The 18,174-nt window shown below is 32.9% G+C and overlaps 2 protein-coding genes across 3 annotated transcripts; both read right to left on the bottom strand.

Annotated features, from left to right (window-relative positions):
- Positions 1-2: 2 nt before the first annotated feature.
- Positions 3-5,673, bottom strand: LOC111701597 (THO complex subunit 7 homolog). Its single transcript, XM_023472949.1, has 9 exons — positions 4,857-5,673; positions 4,412-4,647; positions 3,526-3,608; positions 3,127-3,210; positions 2,502-2,576; positions 1,795-1,866; positions 1,428-1,589; positions 945-1,004; positions 3-444 (listed from the first exon to the last, which is right to left on the bottom strand). Exons 2-9 carry the CDS (start codon positions 4,473-4,475, stop codon positions 403-405), a joined length of 642 nt encoding a protein of 213 aa, XP_023328717.1. The 5' UTR covers positions 4,476-4,647; positions 4,857-5,673; the 3' UTR covers positions 3-402.
- A 59-nt stretch (positions 5,674-5,732) lies between these two features.
- On the bottom strand, positions 5,733-17,822 carry LOC111701567 (NAD-dependent histone deacetylase Sir2). 2 transcript variants are annotated; one of them, XM_023472914.1, is made up of 21 exons: positions 17,799-17,822; positions 17,490-17,609; positions 17,268-17,327; positions 16,977-17,047; positions 16,633-16,707; positions 16,394-16,438; positions 15,715-15,791; positions 15,516-15,572; positions 13,880-13,924; positions 13,725-13,761; positions 12,328-12,400; positions 12,173-12,273; positions 11,806-11,900; positions 10,568-10,628; positions 10,047-10,313; positions 8,405-8,488; positions 8,231-8,295; positions 7,727-7,804; positions 7,025-7,525; positions 6,481-6,664; positions 5,733-6,012 (listed from the first exon to the last, which is right to left on the bottom strand). In XM_023472914.1, the coding sequence occupies exons 2-21, from the start codon at positions 17,587-17,589 to the stop codon at positions 5,962-5,964; spliced, it is 2,127 nt and encodes a 708-aa protein (XP_023328682.1). In that variant the 5' UTR covers positions 17,590-17,609; positions 17,799-17,822; the 3' UTR covers positions 5,733-5,961. The 2 variants fall into 2 exon arrangements, with proteins under 2 accessions (XP_023328682.1, XP_023328688.1); XM_023472920.1 differs by lacking the exons at positions 16,394-16,438; positions 16,633-16,707; positions 16,977-17,047; positions 17,268-17,327; positions 17,799-17,822 and having other exon boundaries at positions 17,490-17,576.
- Between the last annotated feature and the right edge of the window lie 352 nt (positions 17,823-18,174).

Raw genomic sequence — 18,174 nt, 5'->3', positions numbered from 1 at the left:
ACTTCTGAAAGTACAACAAATGCAAAAGAAGTGATTTAAACACAAATATATTGGAAATACATTTCAAAAATTTTAGAACTAAGATCTTGTTCTGGTTTGTAGAAGAAGATGGTTGGTATTTTTAAGTTTTTTGGTGGTCAGCAAAATCTTATGATGATCGACAGAATTTCCCATTTTATGAAGATTTTTCTGATGGTCCCAGGAATTTCCCAATTTCTTCCTGGATTTTATGATACTCTCCTAATGGTCCACGGAATTTCTGGATGTTCAACAGAAATGCCTATGTTCAAACAAACTTCCAGATGGTCCATTGGTCAGCAAAATATCCGGGTGGTCATAGGATTTTTTTTGGGCTTGTGATAGTCAGCGTAATATTCTGTCTTCACAAGAAGGTTCCGTTCCCTATTGCTTTTCCTGTGAGGAGTTCAATATAGTAATCTCATCCTAAAACAAGAAAAACTATACAATGTTTAAGATTGATATAAATCCAAAACTCATTATCGTTTTAGTTATTAGGCTAGTAGATAGATGTTAACAAAATGCGACTTTAATGATGATTTGAAACCCTCTATTAAAAGATCTGGAGGCTCGTCTTCTAGCCTTAAATATAGTATTAGTAAAAAAAAATCTAAATGATTTAGAAAAACAAGCAAAAACTGTGAAAGTATCAATCGCTTCGTACCCATGTTCTATTTCAATTGTGAACATGTTCTCTTTGTATACAATGTAACCTTTCCTGGGGTCACGCAAGGTCCCACACAAAAATTGGGCCCGATCAGTTCAGCCGTTTTGACGTTTCTTGGATACAAACAAACAAACAGACAAGCATGCAAAGTATATTATACAAGTCGTCTCGGAAGTCTCATCCTTTACATTTAACAAAATAAAGGGGGGCAGATTTTTGGGAAAAAAAAACCACGATCTAAAAATAAACATTTTAAAACCTGATCTTGATCCTCATCATCACTGTTAATTACTGCTCCATCTTCTTCCTCGATCAAACTCTAAAAATAACAAATATTCCCAGGGGTTTGTATTTTGAAAAATTCCACCTTGGTGGGGGAAAATGATATTCTAGTGATTTGAGAATTCGAGATTTTTTTAAACATCAACTGGCACAATTCTTTCCAATTTTTACTACTTAATCAAAAGGTCATTTATTCAACCAATTCAGCATTAAATTATTTTTTAATTAGTTGACAAAATAAACTTGATATTTTAATTATCATCATTAATTTATACTTTTATTCATATTTATAACCAAAGTTTCGTGTTCTGTGCAAATAAATGAAATCTTCAAAAGCCTGATGTTAATTTATCAGTTTTCAAATGACGATTTAACAAAAATCAAATCACAAGAACTTTACTGGAACAATCAAATCGGCTCCATAATAATGAAATCCAAGAAACAACATAAATTATTTTACCTGTAGCTGATGAATATTGGAGATGAGAACATGAAACTGTTTACGACGCTGCTCTAGCTTTTCCTCAAGCTGTTTCTCACGCATGCGCAGGTTCTCCTGCTCGTCTTGGATAGTTTTGATCCGCTCCATAGAACTCCCTCGCTCAGGATGCTCCAGGATTATCTAGACATAATTAAATCTTTGCACTAATCGCAAGCAAGACACTAAATGTTTGATAATGTTATTTTTCTTATTAAATGTTTCATTGACCCCCCCTCCCCTCCCACCAACCTCATTACCCTCCTGAAAAGGAACCATCTCTTGAAATATTTCATGATGTAAATTAATAATGCATTTTAATTTTGGTCAAAACTTCAACAAATTATACCTTTCCAAGCTCATCATACTCTAATCTGTTTTTGCGGATTTGTTTAGCTTCCTCAAGCTCAAGCTTTGTTTCCTGGAAATATTTAGTTAAAGAATTAAATAATTAGTAAAAAATCGAATACAAAATTATTATAGTCAGAAACGTCGGAGAAAAAGTAATATAAAATTTAGTTAAAATCTCTATTCAAGTAAATTCTTCTCGACACACTTAATATCCAATCTCATTGAAATATTAATTAAACAACCATTATCTCAAGTTTAAAGCAAAAAAAAGCAAAGAAAAAGAAAAAACTTTCGGTAAAATTTTAATAAAATAAATATTGATTATCCGGATCAATATTTACAAGACATATTCAAAATCAAAGCAAAAAATAAACCAAAACCAAAGGAACTTCCGATATTTTTTTCAATAAGAAATATTGATTATTATTATTATTAAAGGACAACCCATCATTCAATGAAATAGGGGTCGGCGCTCCTAGCCGCCGAAACGTATCCATGGGCTAACCGAACTGGGTCAATTCTACCAAGACAAATCCAAGATCTTGATCTGGACCAAAATCGAATAACTTATTCAAAGGTAATCTGAGGGAAAAACTATGGAGAATTGACAGTAGTTGAACAGTTTTTCAACTTTTTTCAACGATGAAGATTTTTAATTTTCCCGGAAAATATATGCTGAATATTATAAAGTAGTGATTGACTGACCTCTATTTCCGTCCTAGCCTCCTCTATCCCCTGCTCAATTTTCTTCTCCAGGTCGATATAGTTCCTCTCCTCGTCCTTTAAAAATATTTAATTCTTCTTCTTAAAGAGACAGTGTAAGTTATCTAAAGTAATTCCCCATTTAAACAAAACCCTTCAACCTTTGTCAAAGCAAAATTTTTCGAGAGGAACCCAGCTATATTTTCTCCATAAAACTCAACCCTCCTTTCAGAATTCTTAAACAAAGCTAATAACATTACCGTGGTTCTACAGTGTTCCCAAAATCAAATTTGAGGCAAATCGGTTTAAAGGTTCATGAGCTATGTTCCCAAATAGAGATAACTATTTTAAATATATAAATACCTTTTGGGTTAACTTCTAGAGTAACAACCGGACTTTTAAAGCTAAGCGAAGGAAGAAAATCGACAGAGTTTATTTATTAAGATAGAAAAGTAAACGCTTTATAGGTTTAGCTGTAAATCGAGAATGTTTCTCGTTAATTCTAAATGTTATTTACGGAACTCAAGATTTTTGATTTTTTATTGGTAACATATTTGCACCATTTTCCTTTCAAAGTGGAACTTAGTTATTGTGATAAAACCTTTAATAAATAATAAAAAATGATTACCCTGTTCATATTAGTGATGACACTAGATCTAGACATACTCGACTCTAACCCTGTAATCTGTCCAAGCATCCGCTGATACTGGGTCTACAACAATATACCATTTTTAAAAAATGCAAAAAATCACTAATTTTTTATGTGATGGGAAAGGGAAAGTAGCTCATAAAAAAACACAGACAACATATACGTCCAACCCCACATTTAATCTTGCCAATTTAGGAAACTAAAATTGAAAGATTGAATAAGTAAATCAAAGAAGACTAAATGTTAAACGGGGGATATTTTCTCTTAAAAAGTCATTCCCCCCCCCCCCCATAAAAAATATATAACCCTGAAATAAAACCAAAAATAAAAATGATTTAATTTGATTAGTTTAAAAATGGTAAAATCGGATTACGTTACCTCGTGGAATTTATCTGTTTCATTTTCTACATTTGCAAACTTTATCAGGTTCCTCAGCAGCATATTCATTCGTCTTTCGTCTCCTGAGCAAAACAAGATAAACTAAATATAATACGGGGGGAAATATTGTGTTAAAAAGTCATCCCCCCTCCGTTTTGAAAAATATATATAACCATAAAATAAAACCAAAATAAAACTGATTTACTCAGTTTTTTTCTCATCATAATGCTTCTACTTTTATGTATAAATATATAAAAGAAAAACTTCCTTCGTCTTTTAATGGAATGTTTGCTCCATTTGTAGAACCTAATAGGACACAACTTTTTAAATTGGAATTAATAAGAAACACATATCTTACCTTTTCCAAAAATATTTCTCACGAGAATTTGGAATAGTGTTCCAATGAATATTAAATGTTCATTATCAGTACTTATTTTCAAAACGAATATGAAAATATATCTGGCTTCTAAATATAAGGAATTTAAATGTAAAAACAGGAACTGCTACTCATGTTATTTGAAAATCTTGTAAACCACTCTGTAACATATTATCTACAAAAATTGGATTTTTTAGTGCTGGGGTTTCTCCTTCTCTTCCCTTTTTCACTTTGCTATTCACCCATCCTTCTTTTTTCCCCTTTTTTTAAATTACTTTGTGAATTGTGTAATGTATTCGTTATTTGTTAATTTTAAAAAATAAAATGTATCTATAAAACTTTGGAGGGCCAGCCAATTAAAACAACCAGAAATGGTTAGGCTGTAGCCCTGGCTCATAATTGTTTAATAAAAAATTATAAAATGTAAAATGTAAAATGTATTTATTATAATGTTAGCCGAAATATCTATCTATCTATCTATCTATCTATCTAAATATAAAAAAGTCCTACCTAATCCATCTCCGTCAAAAAGTAAACGCATTTTCACAATATCTTCTTCTGTAACATCTGCCATTGTGTATTCTGCAAAATATATATTTGTTAACTTTCTAAATCTTTAAAGTTTTGGTACCAAGTGTTGTACTTAATTTTATACAGTAAAAAGTTTCGATTTATGTTGGAGTACAGTGTGCCCTGAATACCAAGTACAGAATGACTCAACAAAACCACACAGCCAGAGCCCAAAACTTAAGACAGAGTATCGTAATGAAACGCAGTATCGGAAACCCAGTTTAATGAATGGGGTCAGGCAGTTTTTAAGATAGCAATATTTTTATTTAAGAAATATCATTTCATGTGTTTTTTTATATTCTTTTTTTGTTTTCTTTTTTCTAAAAAACATCTACGCAAATTTAGACCCCCAAAAAGAAAACTAGGGAGTTTCTTTCAACGATACTTGCTTAAATTCCCAGCTCTGAGATAAGTGCAGTGTACAGGTGAACCACAATGGACGGAATTAATTTACGTGACACTGACAGTGTTTACGTTCCTTAAGCCGAAAAGACGAATCTAGGTCAAAAGTCTCAAAATTCAAGTTAATTTAAGCCTTGTTTTAAGTTAAGGAATAAGGAAATTGGCGAAAGCTATTTATATAAAGACACCTTTATATTTATTTTCATAATGATTTAAGACACTCTAGACTGTTTAGATTCGGATCTGCACTGCACTGACAGTAAGCAATCAAAAGTAAATTTGTTTACTCAAGTAGATTAATTATCTTAGAGGAGGGAGAGGGGAGCTTGGTTGATCCCAATTATTTTAGACAAAATCAAACAATAGAAAAATCTTTAAATATTATAAAACAAAATTGAAAAAAGTCCAAATTTCCGTGAAATTTTTGACAAAATTGTCGAGTAATCCATTCACATGGTGTTAAAAAAAATAAGGTCACTTGGAAAAGGCGTTAAATTGTTGTGGGGGAGATGGGGCAATGGTAAAACGGGATTCATTTGCAGTCTTCGCGAATTTACAACATTCTATATATATGTATAAACTTCAAAAGTGCACACTCTATAAATCCAATTTTGGTGTATATTTAAAGAAGTGATTAGAAACAAAAGTGTTAAAATTTAAGAAAAAATTCAATTTAATCAAACAAAATTACTTTCAGCCTTCTAGTAAAATAAGCACTGATCGAATCCCTTTGATAAAAAATCTTCTAAAAAAAGGGGAATAAATTTCCCAAAATCTATATAAAACAATAATCTCCCTTTTATAAGAAAAAAAAGCGCTCTTAAAATGTCAGATATTATTTTTAATCGTCAGCGATCCGTTAAGTTTCAAACTTTAATATAATTAAATATACTATAATTTTCTCTTTAGTGTTTGTACTAAATATTTTTGTATACTTAAGTTTATAGTTTGCATAGTTCATTCGAATAAGTCAGAAACTAAAATAATCAAAGATCTCTGTTATAAATGAGCTTCGGCTTAACCCCTGCCACACTACTAAAGCTTAATTTAGTTCAGAACAGTCCAGAATCTTAGCATATTTTCTTCTTTTAATGATTCCCAGTTTCGTTTTCAACCAAATTCGTTTCAGCTTCAACAGTCTGGAAAAAAGGTGATGAAAATTAATTAATTCCTATCTACCACCCTAGCTTCCATCGAACACTGGTTTAAAAGCATAGCAATTCAATCACAAAAAAAATTGAGAAAAAAAAGGTGAAAAGTCAAAATTACACCGTGTATGCAAAATGGTAAGTATTTTTTAATATGCCGAACTTTAAAAACAAACAAAAAACGGCGGAACAGTCAAATTAATCATAACACAGGGGGTAGTGATGGCATTAGACTCCAGTAGTGAATTGGATGTTCAAGTTCATTCCATGTCCTGGTTTTTCAGTCTGATAAAAGTAAGAGTGCAAAATTACATTCGATTGGGCAATTTCTAAAGTAAGTAGTCACTCGACCAACTTTTAGCCATGCAACGACTACAAAGAAGACCCAGTTTTTGTGAAAATGACTTTTATTTGGCAAGAAAACAACACTTGACCCTATAAAACCCTCATGACTCAAACCTGCTTATTTTCTTTGTCATGCTCATCATCTGGCTCGCTCTTAGAATCATCTTCTTCATTCTCATCTTCCTTTTCCTCACATTCACCTTCTTCCTCGAGATCTTCTTCATCATCATCATCCTCGTCATACTCCTCGTTATCTGATAAATCTTCGGGTTGAACCTCTGCCCCACTGAACACATACCTAGAACAAAAGAAAAGTCTTAAGTGGCTTAAAATTTACAATAAACAAAATTTGTTAAACAAAAATAAAATGCCAAGAATTTGGTAAAAATGTTCTTAAAAACTCGAAATTTTCAGACGTATTAGAATTTAGAGTCTTACAGTCTTTCCTATAACCTACCAAATCATAACAACAGAAGAGGGTTCACGCTCCAGTCCAGATTTTAAGATTAAAGAAGAAGAAAAATTACGTTTCTGTCATCCTTAGGTTCACCCCCCCCCCCCCTAAACATAGAACAATAAGAGATGGTTTTTACAGAGGTTTGACATAAAGAAAAAGAAACCGGTTGAAAAATAGATAACGCGGAAAACAATGTCTAACCTGTTAGGAGGGATGAAGAGAAATCGTCCCTCAGGAAGAGACTCTGAGAGACTTGGTTTCGGTTTCCACTCCTCACTTTCTCTTGTACGATCCAGACTATTCTCATCATCATCATCTTCATTCTCGACTCTAGCTACATGTTTCTCCATTCCAATTGTGCTTTTCTCAGTCATAGTTCCGCGTCTATCAGTTCCAGTTACGCTTTGATCAGTTCCTGTCGCGCTACTCTCAGCTACGTTTACACTTTTTTCAGTTATAGTTTCCAGACAATTTCCGGGTTCCATTTTATCTCCATCTCCAGGTCCTTCTCTCAAAACTGCAGACTCAGTCTTTTCATTCGTTTCCAGGTCTTCGGTTGTCTCTGTCGCTGAGACATCCAGCTCCGTGCTAGACTTAGAGTCCTCCTGGTTATCTGAATCCTCCATAGAGCCACTAAGGTCAAAGTTTTGAATTTGTTTAAGAGGAGGCTGATGGATGGGATGAGACCAGTCTCCTTCCAACCTTTAACAAATACTCTTATAATTTTCAAGGGAATTAATTTAGCTTTCCAATAAAAACAATCTTTTGAGGTTAAATACATATAGAATTTAATATTTTTACGGTTTATCAAGATTCTTAAAAAAAAAAACAGAAAAACAAACATTGTATTTAAAAACGTTGGAAAGTGCAAAAAAACCTGTTTGAAAATATATTTTTACTAACATGTGGCAGAGCTGGTTGATGATTGTATCACAATCTCCAAGAAGTTCGACATCAAAGGTTAAATGTGATAATCTCTCTCTAAAATTTAAATTAATTATGTATCACAAACATAAGCAAAATTAAACTCAAAATCCTGCAAGAAAAATAAAATTGAACGAAATATCCAATAATTTGACCAATATTCCTAAGGTTGTATGATGAGATGAGAAAATGAGTCTCATTTACAAATTTAGGAAAACTTATTTTAAAAAATATTGAGCCAGGCTAAAAATCCCGAGTTTCTGATCGGGATTAAGTTAGATGACACGCAAAAATCTAAAATAAAATTTAAAAATACACATTTTTTAAATATTTCAAATAAAATATCACAAATTGAATTATAAAGTTGAGAACTATCGGGGTTAGATCAGGAATTCAGGATTATTTTCTAAGGATTTATCATGGATGAAAAATAAAAATAAAACAAAAATAAAATGGATCCACAAAAATCAAATCTCTGTTTACCTGTTGATAAGTATCTGAGGCACAGTTTCAGGTATAGATGAAGGTATTAAGGCAACAGGGCGCACCTAAATGTAAAATATACTATCTATCAATAAAGTAAGAAAAAACAGAGATAAAATTTAGATTTTAACATTAAAACTTTGGGTTTTATCGACTGATGGCCGAATATTTCACCTTGAGACTTGATCCTATGACGATAAGAAGATCGGCCTTTTCCTTGTCCTTGGATATAGCAGTGTGAAACTCGTCAGAGAGACCCTAAAGCAGAAAACGTAAGCTAAAAATATCCTTACAAAGACTGTCGACGTAATTTCAAGTAAGTAACGGTAGCCTTTTAAGCTTTGTCTGGACAAAAATTATGTAGATATTCCAGTTGTTCCATAAAAAATGATACTTTCCAACCGAGGTTTCTCTGTAATAATTAGTTTTGGATTTAAGCAGCAGAGATGATGAATTAAATTAACAGAATTTTTCTCTTTTAGAATAAGAATACAACAACGATGTCAACCTCACAGTTACCAAAATGACGCTTTCAAAAAATTGTGAATCGAAAATGTAACTCTTTAAAATGAAAGTCACGTTTTTCGCAGAAAGTCCCTTTTAGTTTTAAGGCAAGCTAACAGGCTCGTACACTGGATTTTAGGCAGTGCAGGGGGGGGGGGCAATTTTTCACGCGAAGCTTTTGCTCTTTCCCTAGGCGATTTTTTGCCCCCTCCACCCGTGGCCTTAAAAATGCTGTTATTTTATAAGAAGTCTTCTATATGTCCCCTATGTAGCTCATTGTAGTTCAAATTCAAGGACTATATATTATAATGTATCCCTCTGCATAGTTCTGTATTACTCTCGAAAGTCCTGAGTAGTCTCTGAAGACTATCATTCCTCCTTCCTCTTTATTCTCCCTTAATATTCTACTAATGTAATCTCTACCTGACCTTCATGGGGGTTGCGGGAAGACATGCCAAAATACTTTTAATAAATATAGCTATAATTGTTCATCCATTAGGGGGGAGGGGGGGGGGGGTTAGATAAAAAGGAAATACAAAGGTAAAATTTGAAAACAAATGGCTTCAACTACTTTTAGGGGATAACACCGCTTTGAAGATGAAGGCAGGCTCATTTTTCACCCACCACAACTGATTTTAACCTTTGCCCATAAATCACATGGGGGCAGTCCCCTCGCCCTCTGCACGTGCCTGCAAGCTAATATTATAATATAACCCTTGATTTCAATAAGTTATGATCTTCTGAGTCGTCAGGATCTCGACCCTGGAGCTCATCGTAACAGGACATAATACTTAGACTATATAGTTTGAATCGTAAAAATGATAAATAGAATCTTCGATAAAATAGTCAGAACCGATGAGCAGTGGAATTCACTAAGAATGCACTATGTCGAGGAAAATATGAATTAGAATTACATTAATTGATGATCAATTTACAACTTCATCTAGTCTTGACAAATATTTTGAAAACTTTATACAATTCAAGTTATAATTAATTCAGGAATATATTATAGCCTACAAAACATGAAACTTTGACTGTAGGTTGAATGTCAGAAATAATAATAATTTTAATAATATTTGGTTGAAAACTCCTTGTCAATAATCATTACCCTTCCCCGTCAAGATTTGAAGGGATGAGTAAACGGACTGAAATAATTTTTAGGTTTTTTTAATTACTGAAGTAGGGAGGGAAAAACTGATTTAAGAGATAACTAATAAATGGTACAAATTATCAAAATGGCGGGAAAACTTGTCATTTTTTCTTCAAAATTTTACAAACCAAAATCCCCCTAAAATTGTAAAAATTTCTTTACCTCTCCGAAGAAGACGATATCAGGTTTCATAATGGGTACACTAGTGAAGGGAGAAACAGGATCAAGGCTGGGCATGCGAACATCGTCAATAACTATCCCAGGGTCAGCAGCACCAGGTTTAGCGTTAAGCTCTCCAGGTTTGAGTTGAGGGGGGACGGTGTTGTTATTGGGTAGAGCTGAGGAGGAGGGTGAGGAGGTGGGGGACAGGGAGGACGGATCAGGTTCAGTTGTTTCCTCTTTGGCTTTAGACAAGCTTGACAGAATATCCTGAAAATTATAATACAGTATTATAACATGTTTAATAGTAATTATAATTTTCGAGCTTTTAAAATAAATTTGAAAACGAATTTAAGCATTTTAATACTTCTCAGAACAATCTCGAATTCCTGCCAAAAAAAAACCCATTTAATCGGAGACACGTTTGCAAGAAAAATGATTTTTAGAAGTCTATTAGGAAATAATATGTTACTGGTAAATATATTGAAATTCAGTTTTTTATTTAAAAATGAAAAATAATTCACCTGTAGATCTGGAGTAGGACATTTCGGACAGAGTGGAATCTTCTGTTTCATTATATCTTCTCTAAAAAAAATTCCAAAAATTACAACAAATACCACGGGCAGGAAGATTAGATAAACATAAACACTTAAAGTGACTGTCAACGTAATTTTAAGTGACCTTCCATTTAAAAATGGCAATGTCCTATTTACAAAGTTAACCTCGTAACCTTATTTCTGTGAACTTCTCCATTGCTTCTTATGGACAAGAAATGCGCAGGCCATTTTCGTAGAGAAACCGCAAATGAAAATAGAAAGTTTAATGAAACAAAACCATTGATCAATGGGAAAAAAGACTTGATCAGACAAAGCTTTAATACCATTGTGAAGCGGGAATTGCCATTTTTGTATGAAAGGTCAAATGAATTAACGCTTACAGTCCCTTTAAGGTCTGAAAGGAAACCCAAATAGAAAGATACATTAAATTAAATAGATACATTGATGAAAGAACAAATGCTGTAAGAATAAGAGACTGAAAAGAACAGAGAGGAGGGTCGGAAAGGATGAAAACTAAATAGACGAGAGGATGAAAGGATATTCAAACACCTGCACGCCCGATTCACAAAGGCAACATGTACACCCTTATCTGAGTAATATTGAGGAGGAGAAGCAGTGCTTAGGATCCGGATCCATTGGATCCGCAAGATTTTGGCTTCCTGGATCCGAATCCGGATCCGCGAAAATATGCGGATCCACGGATCCGGATCCAAAGGGTAAAATATCAACCAAAAACTGCAAAAACAACTTTTTTACTCCTAAAACCCAACTCTGAACTTAAAAAAAAAGAGAAAATAAAAATTTCCTCATTTCTGAATGGTTCATCATGTTTTGGATTAATATTAAGCGAAAAAAAATAAAACAAAAAATTTGAAAATTATTTTTGTTAAAAAAATTCTGCAAATCTTAAAGAAATGACCCAGATCCGGATCCATTTTTCCCAGTGCGGATCCAGGATCCGGATCCAGATTTGCATCAAAATTAAATGGATCCTAAGCAATGGAGAAGTATCAAATCGGAAGTGGTACATAAATCCGCAAGTCACTTTTATAGAGAATCAACAATAGAAATTTGTCAGAATTTAATACTTCAAGATTGAAAAACGTGGATATCTGCAAAATTTTCTTCAGGCGAGGGTTAAATGGTGAGTTTGTGAATCGGAGATCTCTTCTAGAAATCATCTTGACAGTCAGGTTGTGACTTACCTGACCAGCTCAGCAGATACTTTGACCTTACAGATAGTACAAGATGCAGTAGCAAAGGATCCATGACACTGAACTATCTTAGATATACCAGCAACCTAAAATATGATTATTATGATTAATATCATTCAGTGAAGTCACACTATAAAACATTAAATTATTTTTTGGGGTTTGCACTTTTAATTTTTATATTTAAAAAATTATTTTAAGAATTTTAACAATAGATATTTGTGTGGCTTCTGAAGGGTCGAATTTTACAATCAAAATGAATTCATTTAATTTCTCAATTACTAATGGTACAGTTCAACGGTTACTACAAAATAAGAGGATTAAGAATAAAAATATAACGATTCCCTGACTGAACATTTACCTGTTCTAATGTATCTATGTTCTGAGTATAGTTTCTCAGTAATTTCCCAGCCTTCTCTAAGCAGTATATGAACCTGTGACAGGGAGAGGGACTAAACTGACCTGAAATAAATATATTTGGAATTCGAGCCTTTTCAAAAATTGAGTTTGTTTCACCTGGATATATTTCTTTAGCAAACTTAAAGAACGGTCTTGGGTCCTTTCTGAAGTACTGAATGTCAAACATTGCCTGAATAGTTAACCAATATAAAATATACTTTTAAAGCTTATTTCTGTATATAATAAAATATATACATACTAGCTTGAGAACCCAGCGCTCATGGTTACTCCCAACGTTTACCCAGGGGTTTCTGAGTTATGATTGAACAAACAAATAAACAGACAGACAAACAGATATTACAACTTTAATATAAATCAACTTGATTATAAATAGATATATATATATAGATATTTTTTAATAAAAATGTGAGGTTAAATACATTATGGAACATCACTAACGGTCCAAATAACATAATTTTTGAGGTTGGGAGGATGGAACAGTTGAAAAGGAGGCTTGTCAGTAAAAAACTTGCTTCGAGTCCTCGGAGGTCTGGTGAATCAATCTTTTGCAGAAACCAAGACGATCACAAACATATTTTTTCAAATCCAGGTTGCAGTTGCAAAGAGTTTACTGGGCAGTCTATTTTAATGTGTACATATTCCCTTTGCACAAAAATCATTAAGTAAAACAGGAAAAAGGTATGGTTGAATTTTTCTAAAACATGGAGGCCCAAATTCAACCCGCCAACTCTTTTAATCCACCCTTTATAGTATATATGAAGCAAATATTGTGTAAACATGATATTCTGTAAAACTCCAGCACGTTGTACATTACATTATTAACAATTTATGTTGTAGACCTATACATAATGACATTATTCATTGAAACTGCGTTTCAATTGAATAAGTAGCATGATTAGATTACATCATGTAATATACTTAAATTAAGCTGTAAATAGGTGTTAAGATAGCTTAACTGCATTATATCTATTCTCGCTAATCTTATAAATATGAATAAACTTTAACTGTGCATTAAATATGAAATATGATTGTCTTAAATTCTAAATCATGTGATGTAAATAACGACGTGGGAATTGTAATTAAGTCAATTCACGATAACTTTCGACATCATAAATTTAAATAAAGTCAGTTTATAGATTAACTACGTAAAGTTTACTGAGAGAGAGTAACCCTGAAACCCTGCCTTTATAAACAGGTAGGATCGTCTCCATTAATTTGGGAGCAATATATAGCTTGTTGTATAGCTAGGCTTGTGTCCATGTGTGGCATTTAGAGCAGATCGTCCCCTTGATCTTGATTTAATACCAAGCGCGGGTTGACGGCGGGAGTAACTCTGACGAAGAATAATAATATAAACCTTGGCTACGCCGGGCACTCCAGCTAGAAATACAGGTCTTTCCAAAAGGCTGGGAGGTGGGGGGGTGAACATGACACATTTTGGCGAGGGGGGGGGGGAGGCTACACATGCAATTTCTTGACGATGGGGTGATTACCTGAGGATCCGGAAGATCAGGAAAGTCTACAGCTAGCCTACACAAATCATGTTTTGTGATTTTTTATCTAGTTTCATTCTTTTCTTATTTACGAATTTGATTCTTAAAGTCAAACAAAGTTATAATTTTATAGAATATCCTTTACTAAACTGTACCTGGAGTACACACCGTCCTTTGACCGGAAATCTGGAATTCCACAACTAAAAACATAAGAATTGATTTAAAGAATTTCTAAGTTTAATAAATCAATTTCAAATCTAATATGGTTTAGTCGTTTTGTTACCAAGCGAATATTTTTACAAGTAACTTAGCAAAACACTAGTTAAGTGAAAATGGTATATTTACACTGTACAATTGCTATGTCTAATGTTCAATGAACTAATATTGCTATGTCCTAACTTGAGTTTAAAAAACATTTCCTATTTCAGAATTTTCTGGTTATCACTGTAAAAATTCATTAAACATGTAATAAAAAGGATTTATTAAATTATTAGTAAGAACTCAAAAAAGAATTGATAACCACCAACATTATTACCTTTGATTAGATATGTATAAAAGTTAATATGATATGATTTATATTGAACTTTAACAAGTTCAAATATCAGAGGTCTGGAAGGTCTCAAAATTGAATATATATTATATACAGTCAAACAATGTGATCTGAGAAAATTGTTTATTATGGAAAAGGACCTCACTAGTCTCCTGAAGTTTGTAATAACTCTTGTAATAACAAAGATAAATGGTGCTAACATAGCACATATTTTCTTTTAATCCATAAGAGACAGAAAAATTTTTTAACCATTTTTTTCTTGATCAGAGGCGTAGAAAAGGTGTGTGTGTGGGCCAAAACAGGTATTTATATATATAAATATTGTTTTTCCAATATATCTTTTAGTTAAATTGATTTTATAGGCGCCCCTTTTGATAAAAATGGTGCATTTTGGATCTTTAAGCTATTGAATGCACTTCCTAAAGGATATGGTTTAAAATAATTAGATATTGTAGAGGATGAAATCCCCAAAAGAGAATTATGAAATCCGCTAATCAGTAGTGTCAGATCCTGGAACCAGAGAAGACCTACTCAACTTCCTCTCCTTTTATACACTCTTTATTTAATATGTAATTATATCTAGAAGCAATAAATGTACTTCTAAAATATCACAATTTTAGTCGTTTTTGTCAAATAAAATCCAAGAGGGGGGTGTCCAGAAATATTAGATTTCTTGGCACTCCTTTCAATAAAAATGTTTTATTTCGGATCTTTAAGCTATTGAAGACATTTCATAAAGGATGTTATGGTTTCAAATAATCTAAAATTATTATTATCTTACTTTTTGACAAATGAAATCTAAGAGTGGGTTCTTCAGTGAAATTGATTTTCTAGGCGCCCCTTTTAATAAAAATGTTGCATTTTGGATCCTTAAGCTATTGAAGACATTTTCTAAAGGATATGGTTTAAAATAATTAAAGATCATTTTTGTCGTTTTTGTAAAATGAAACCCAAAAGGTTCAGTGAAAGTGAAAATAAATTTGTCTGTCCCTTATGGATTAGAATTTAGGTGCAAATTTAGCACCATTTATCTCTATTATTAACAAACTCCAGAGGACTAGTGAGGGAAGTAAGGTCCTTTGTTACGAATTGTGATAATAAATAAGAAATTGGAAATTACTACTTTTTGATAAATTTTTAGGGGTGGTCCAGGGGGGGGGCTCAAAAAAATACTCTGCCCCCTGGAGATTTGTGTTGCCCCAATCTAGGGGGCCCCCCCCCCCCCCCGAATCTTTTCTTACCTCACAGATACGCCTGCTCCCGTTAAGACCAAAATATTCTTCGCTTGTTTTATGCACCTTAATATTAAGATCGATTGTTCAACAAAAAATTTGATTTTGAAGCAACTTTATAAGTTGTATTTGCCTAAAATTTCAAACATTCCGAAACTTTTTTCCAAAAAATTTTGCAAGTATCCTTTTATTGAATTTACGGGTTTACCTTGCAACATCTTCTAATGTATTAAAATCTTTGAGTTTCTCACGTCTGGGAGGCTGAGAAAACATATTGAACAAAATCTAAAATCATGATATACTATCAAGTAGGGTCTGTCTTATGGTCTGTCCCCCTCCTATCAATTTTAACATGACCTAGATTTTAACTATTTTCGACAAAAAATACGTTTTTTTTGTATTATTTCAGAATCAGGTTAGGTTAGGACAATTTCTGGACCGAGCGCTGAGGCTATGACAGGCTAGGGGTCGAGCGCTGCGGCCAGGGCAGACCTTCAATTTCTACAAAATTAGTATATGTTTAGGGTTAGGTTAGATTAAGACACTTTCTGGGCCGAGCGCTGCGTCTAGAAAAGGCATACGGAGAAGAGCGCTTCGAATAGGACAGGCATATGGGGCTGAGCGCCACGGCTAGGACAGGATAGGAGGCCAGGCGCTGGGTCCACATGACGAACTTTATCCGTGTGTTAAATAAGAGATGCATGTACAAAATTGATAAGGGGGGTCCAAAAATCGTTCTCAAAGGAATTACCGACAAGTATACTAAGGATGGTGTCACAATGTGGATCAAGAAATAAAGTTGTTAAGTGTCTTTGTATAGGAGGAATATAAGTATTGTATACTAAGAGATTTTAATATAACTATTTGTTGCTCTTGTTTGTATTTACCTTCCATATAGTCAGGTCATCCATAGTGTTCAGCATACCAGACTCCTTCATGGGACAAACAAAAGTTAACATTAATTCCAGGCAACATTGATCGCATATGAAACACATTTCAGTGTTGTACATTTTTAGGGGGAAGGGGTATGGGGCAATATTAAAAAGAAAAAAAATTTAGCAATTTATTTTATGATAATATTGAGATTTATGAATCGAAGTTAATAAAATATTAACAGTTATCTTGCCTTAAAGAGATTCGAAACAATTTCTCTAGGATCTGTTCCTCGGGACATTGCTCGGTGCAGCCAACCAACTTTACCCTGTCATTAAACAATTAAATCAACATTATCTTTCAAATACTATAATATATGAATATATCTTTTTCCTGATATTCCTGATAAATATATAAACAAATATTATTTTCCTTCTCAAAAATTCCAAAAGTCAGCAATAAATACTCCTGAATAACTAACCAGGGAGAAAATTAAGGTGAAAGGAGGAAAGATTAATTCAATAATACCCATGAATAGATTAGATACAATTATAAGCAAGGGCTCACAGAATTTAATAGGTTGTAAAAGTATCTTACCGACATGTCGGGCTTCCATCCTTTCCCCGACATATCGGAGAGTCCACTGATTACAGATACGTTGTCGTCATCTAAATGATTGAGGATTTTGATTAAAAGTCATTTTTAAGTTGATCATAAAGGATAAGATATCTTTCTGTAATTATTTTTGGAGGAGAAGATAAGATTAAATGATATGAAATTATTTTGATAAAATGAGAACAATTTGCTTGTGCTCAAATTTAGTTAGTTGTTATTAAAAAACAAAAACATTAAGGAAGGAATGGGTTTATTGGATTAAAAACATTAAACCTTTAGTGTCTTGTGAAGGTCCAGGTTGAGAGCCTTCTTCGATACTTCTTTCTTCAGTAACTAATCATTTAATTGTTACATCAATCAACACGAAATTACAGATAATTTCCTAGAAAAATATTTTTGCCCCCACCCCCTCATANGGGGATGGGGGTCCAAAAATCGTTCTCTAGGAATATACCCTTTCCTACTGATTAATATAAAGTAGCGATAAACCTGTACCTAAAGTTGTCTGAGACAGATCCCCAATGCTCTGTTCAATATTATCATCAGTAGAAGATAATTTACGCTTCTTTGTTTCACTACAATCTGATATCTCCATACTCAGTCATTCACATTACGCTGAAACTCATTCTTGTTTTATAATACGTACTACATACACAATACAAGGGATAAAAAACCGATTCGGTCAAACAAAGAAAATAACGATATTCAAAGGATGACATTAAATCCATTGAACAATAAAAATTATCTGAACATATTTTTTACAAAAAAAACTATTGCAATTTGTTACTTTTTCAAGCTCTTTACTTGTTTTGTTTTTGAATGTAAACATCCGGCATTTTTCTGTTGTTATGATATAAAGTGTTGCGGCAAAGATCTTTTGTTCTTTCAGAATTTGTTGCGGGATCTACGGCCCATCAATAGCACCGAGAATTGATTTGATAAACAAAAACTTGTAATAACATACAATTTGAAAACTTATATTTGGTATTTGAAAATTAGGTTTTATTAAAAAATTAAGTTCTAAATTAATTTTAACCTATACATTTTTTGATTTATTCAATGTATACATTGCATATGAGTTTTTTTTAAATATCCGCGGGAGAACATGTCCATGGAGAAAACTTTCAAATACGGGAGGCGTAATAATTTCTAATGTTGTGTTTTTAAACTCTTTTCCACA

The sequence above is a fragment of the Eurytemora carolleeae genome, unplaced genomic scaffold, assembly GCF_000591075.1.
Source record: "Eurytemora carolleeae unplaced genomic scaffold, Eaff_2.0 scaffold144, whole genome shotgun sequence".
In the NCBI taxonomy this organism is placed as follows: Eukaryota; Metazoa; Arthropoda; class Copepoda; order Calanoida; family Temoridae; genus Eurytemora; species Eurytemora carolleeae.
Note: the sequence above shows the minus strand (reverse complement) of the source record. Positions and strands in the feature narration are given on the sequence as shown.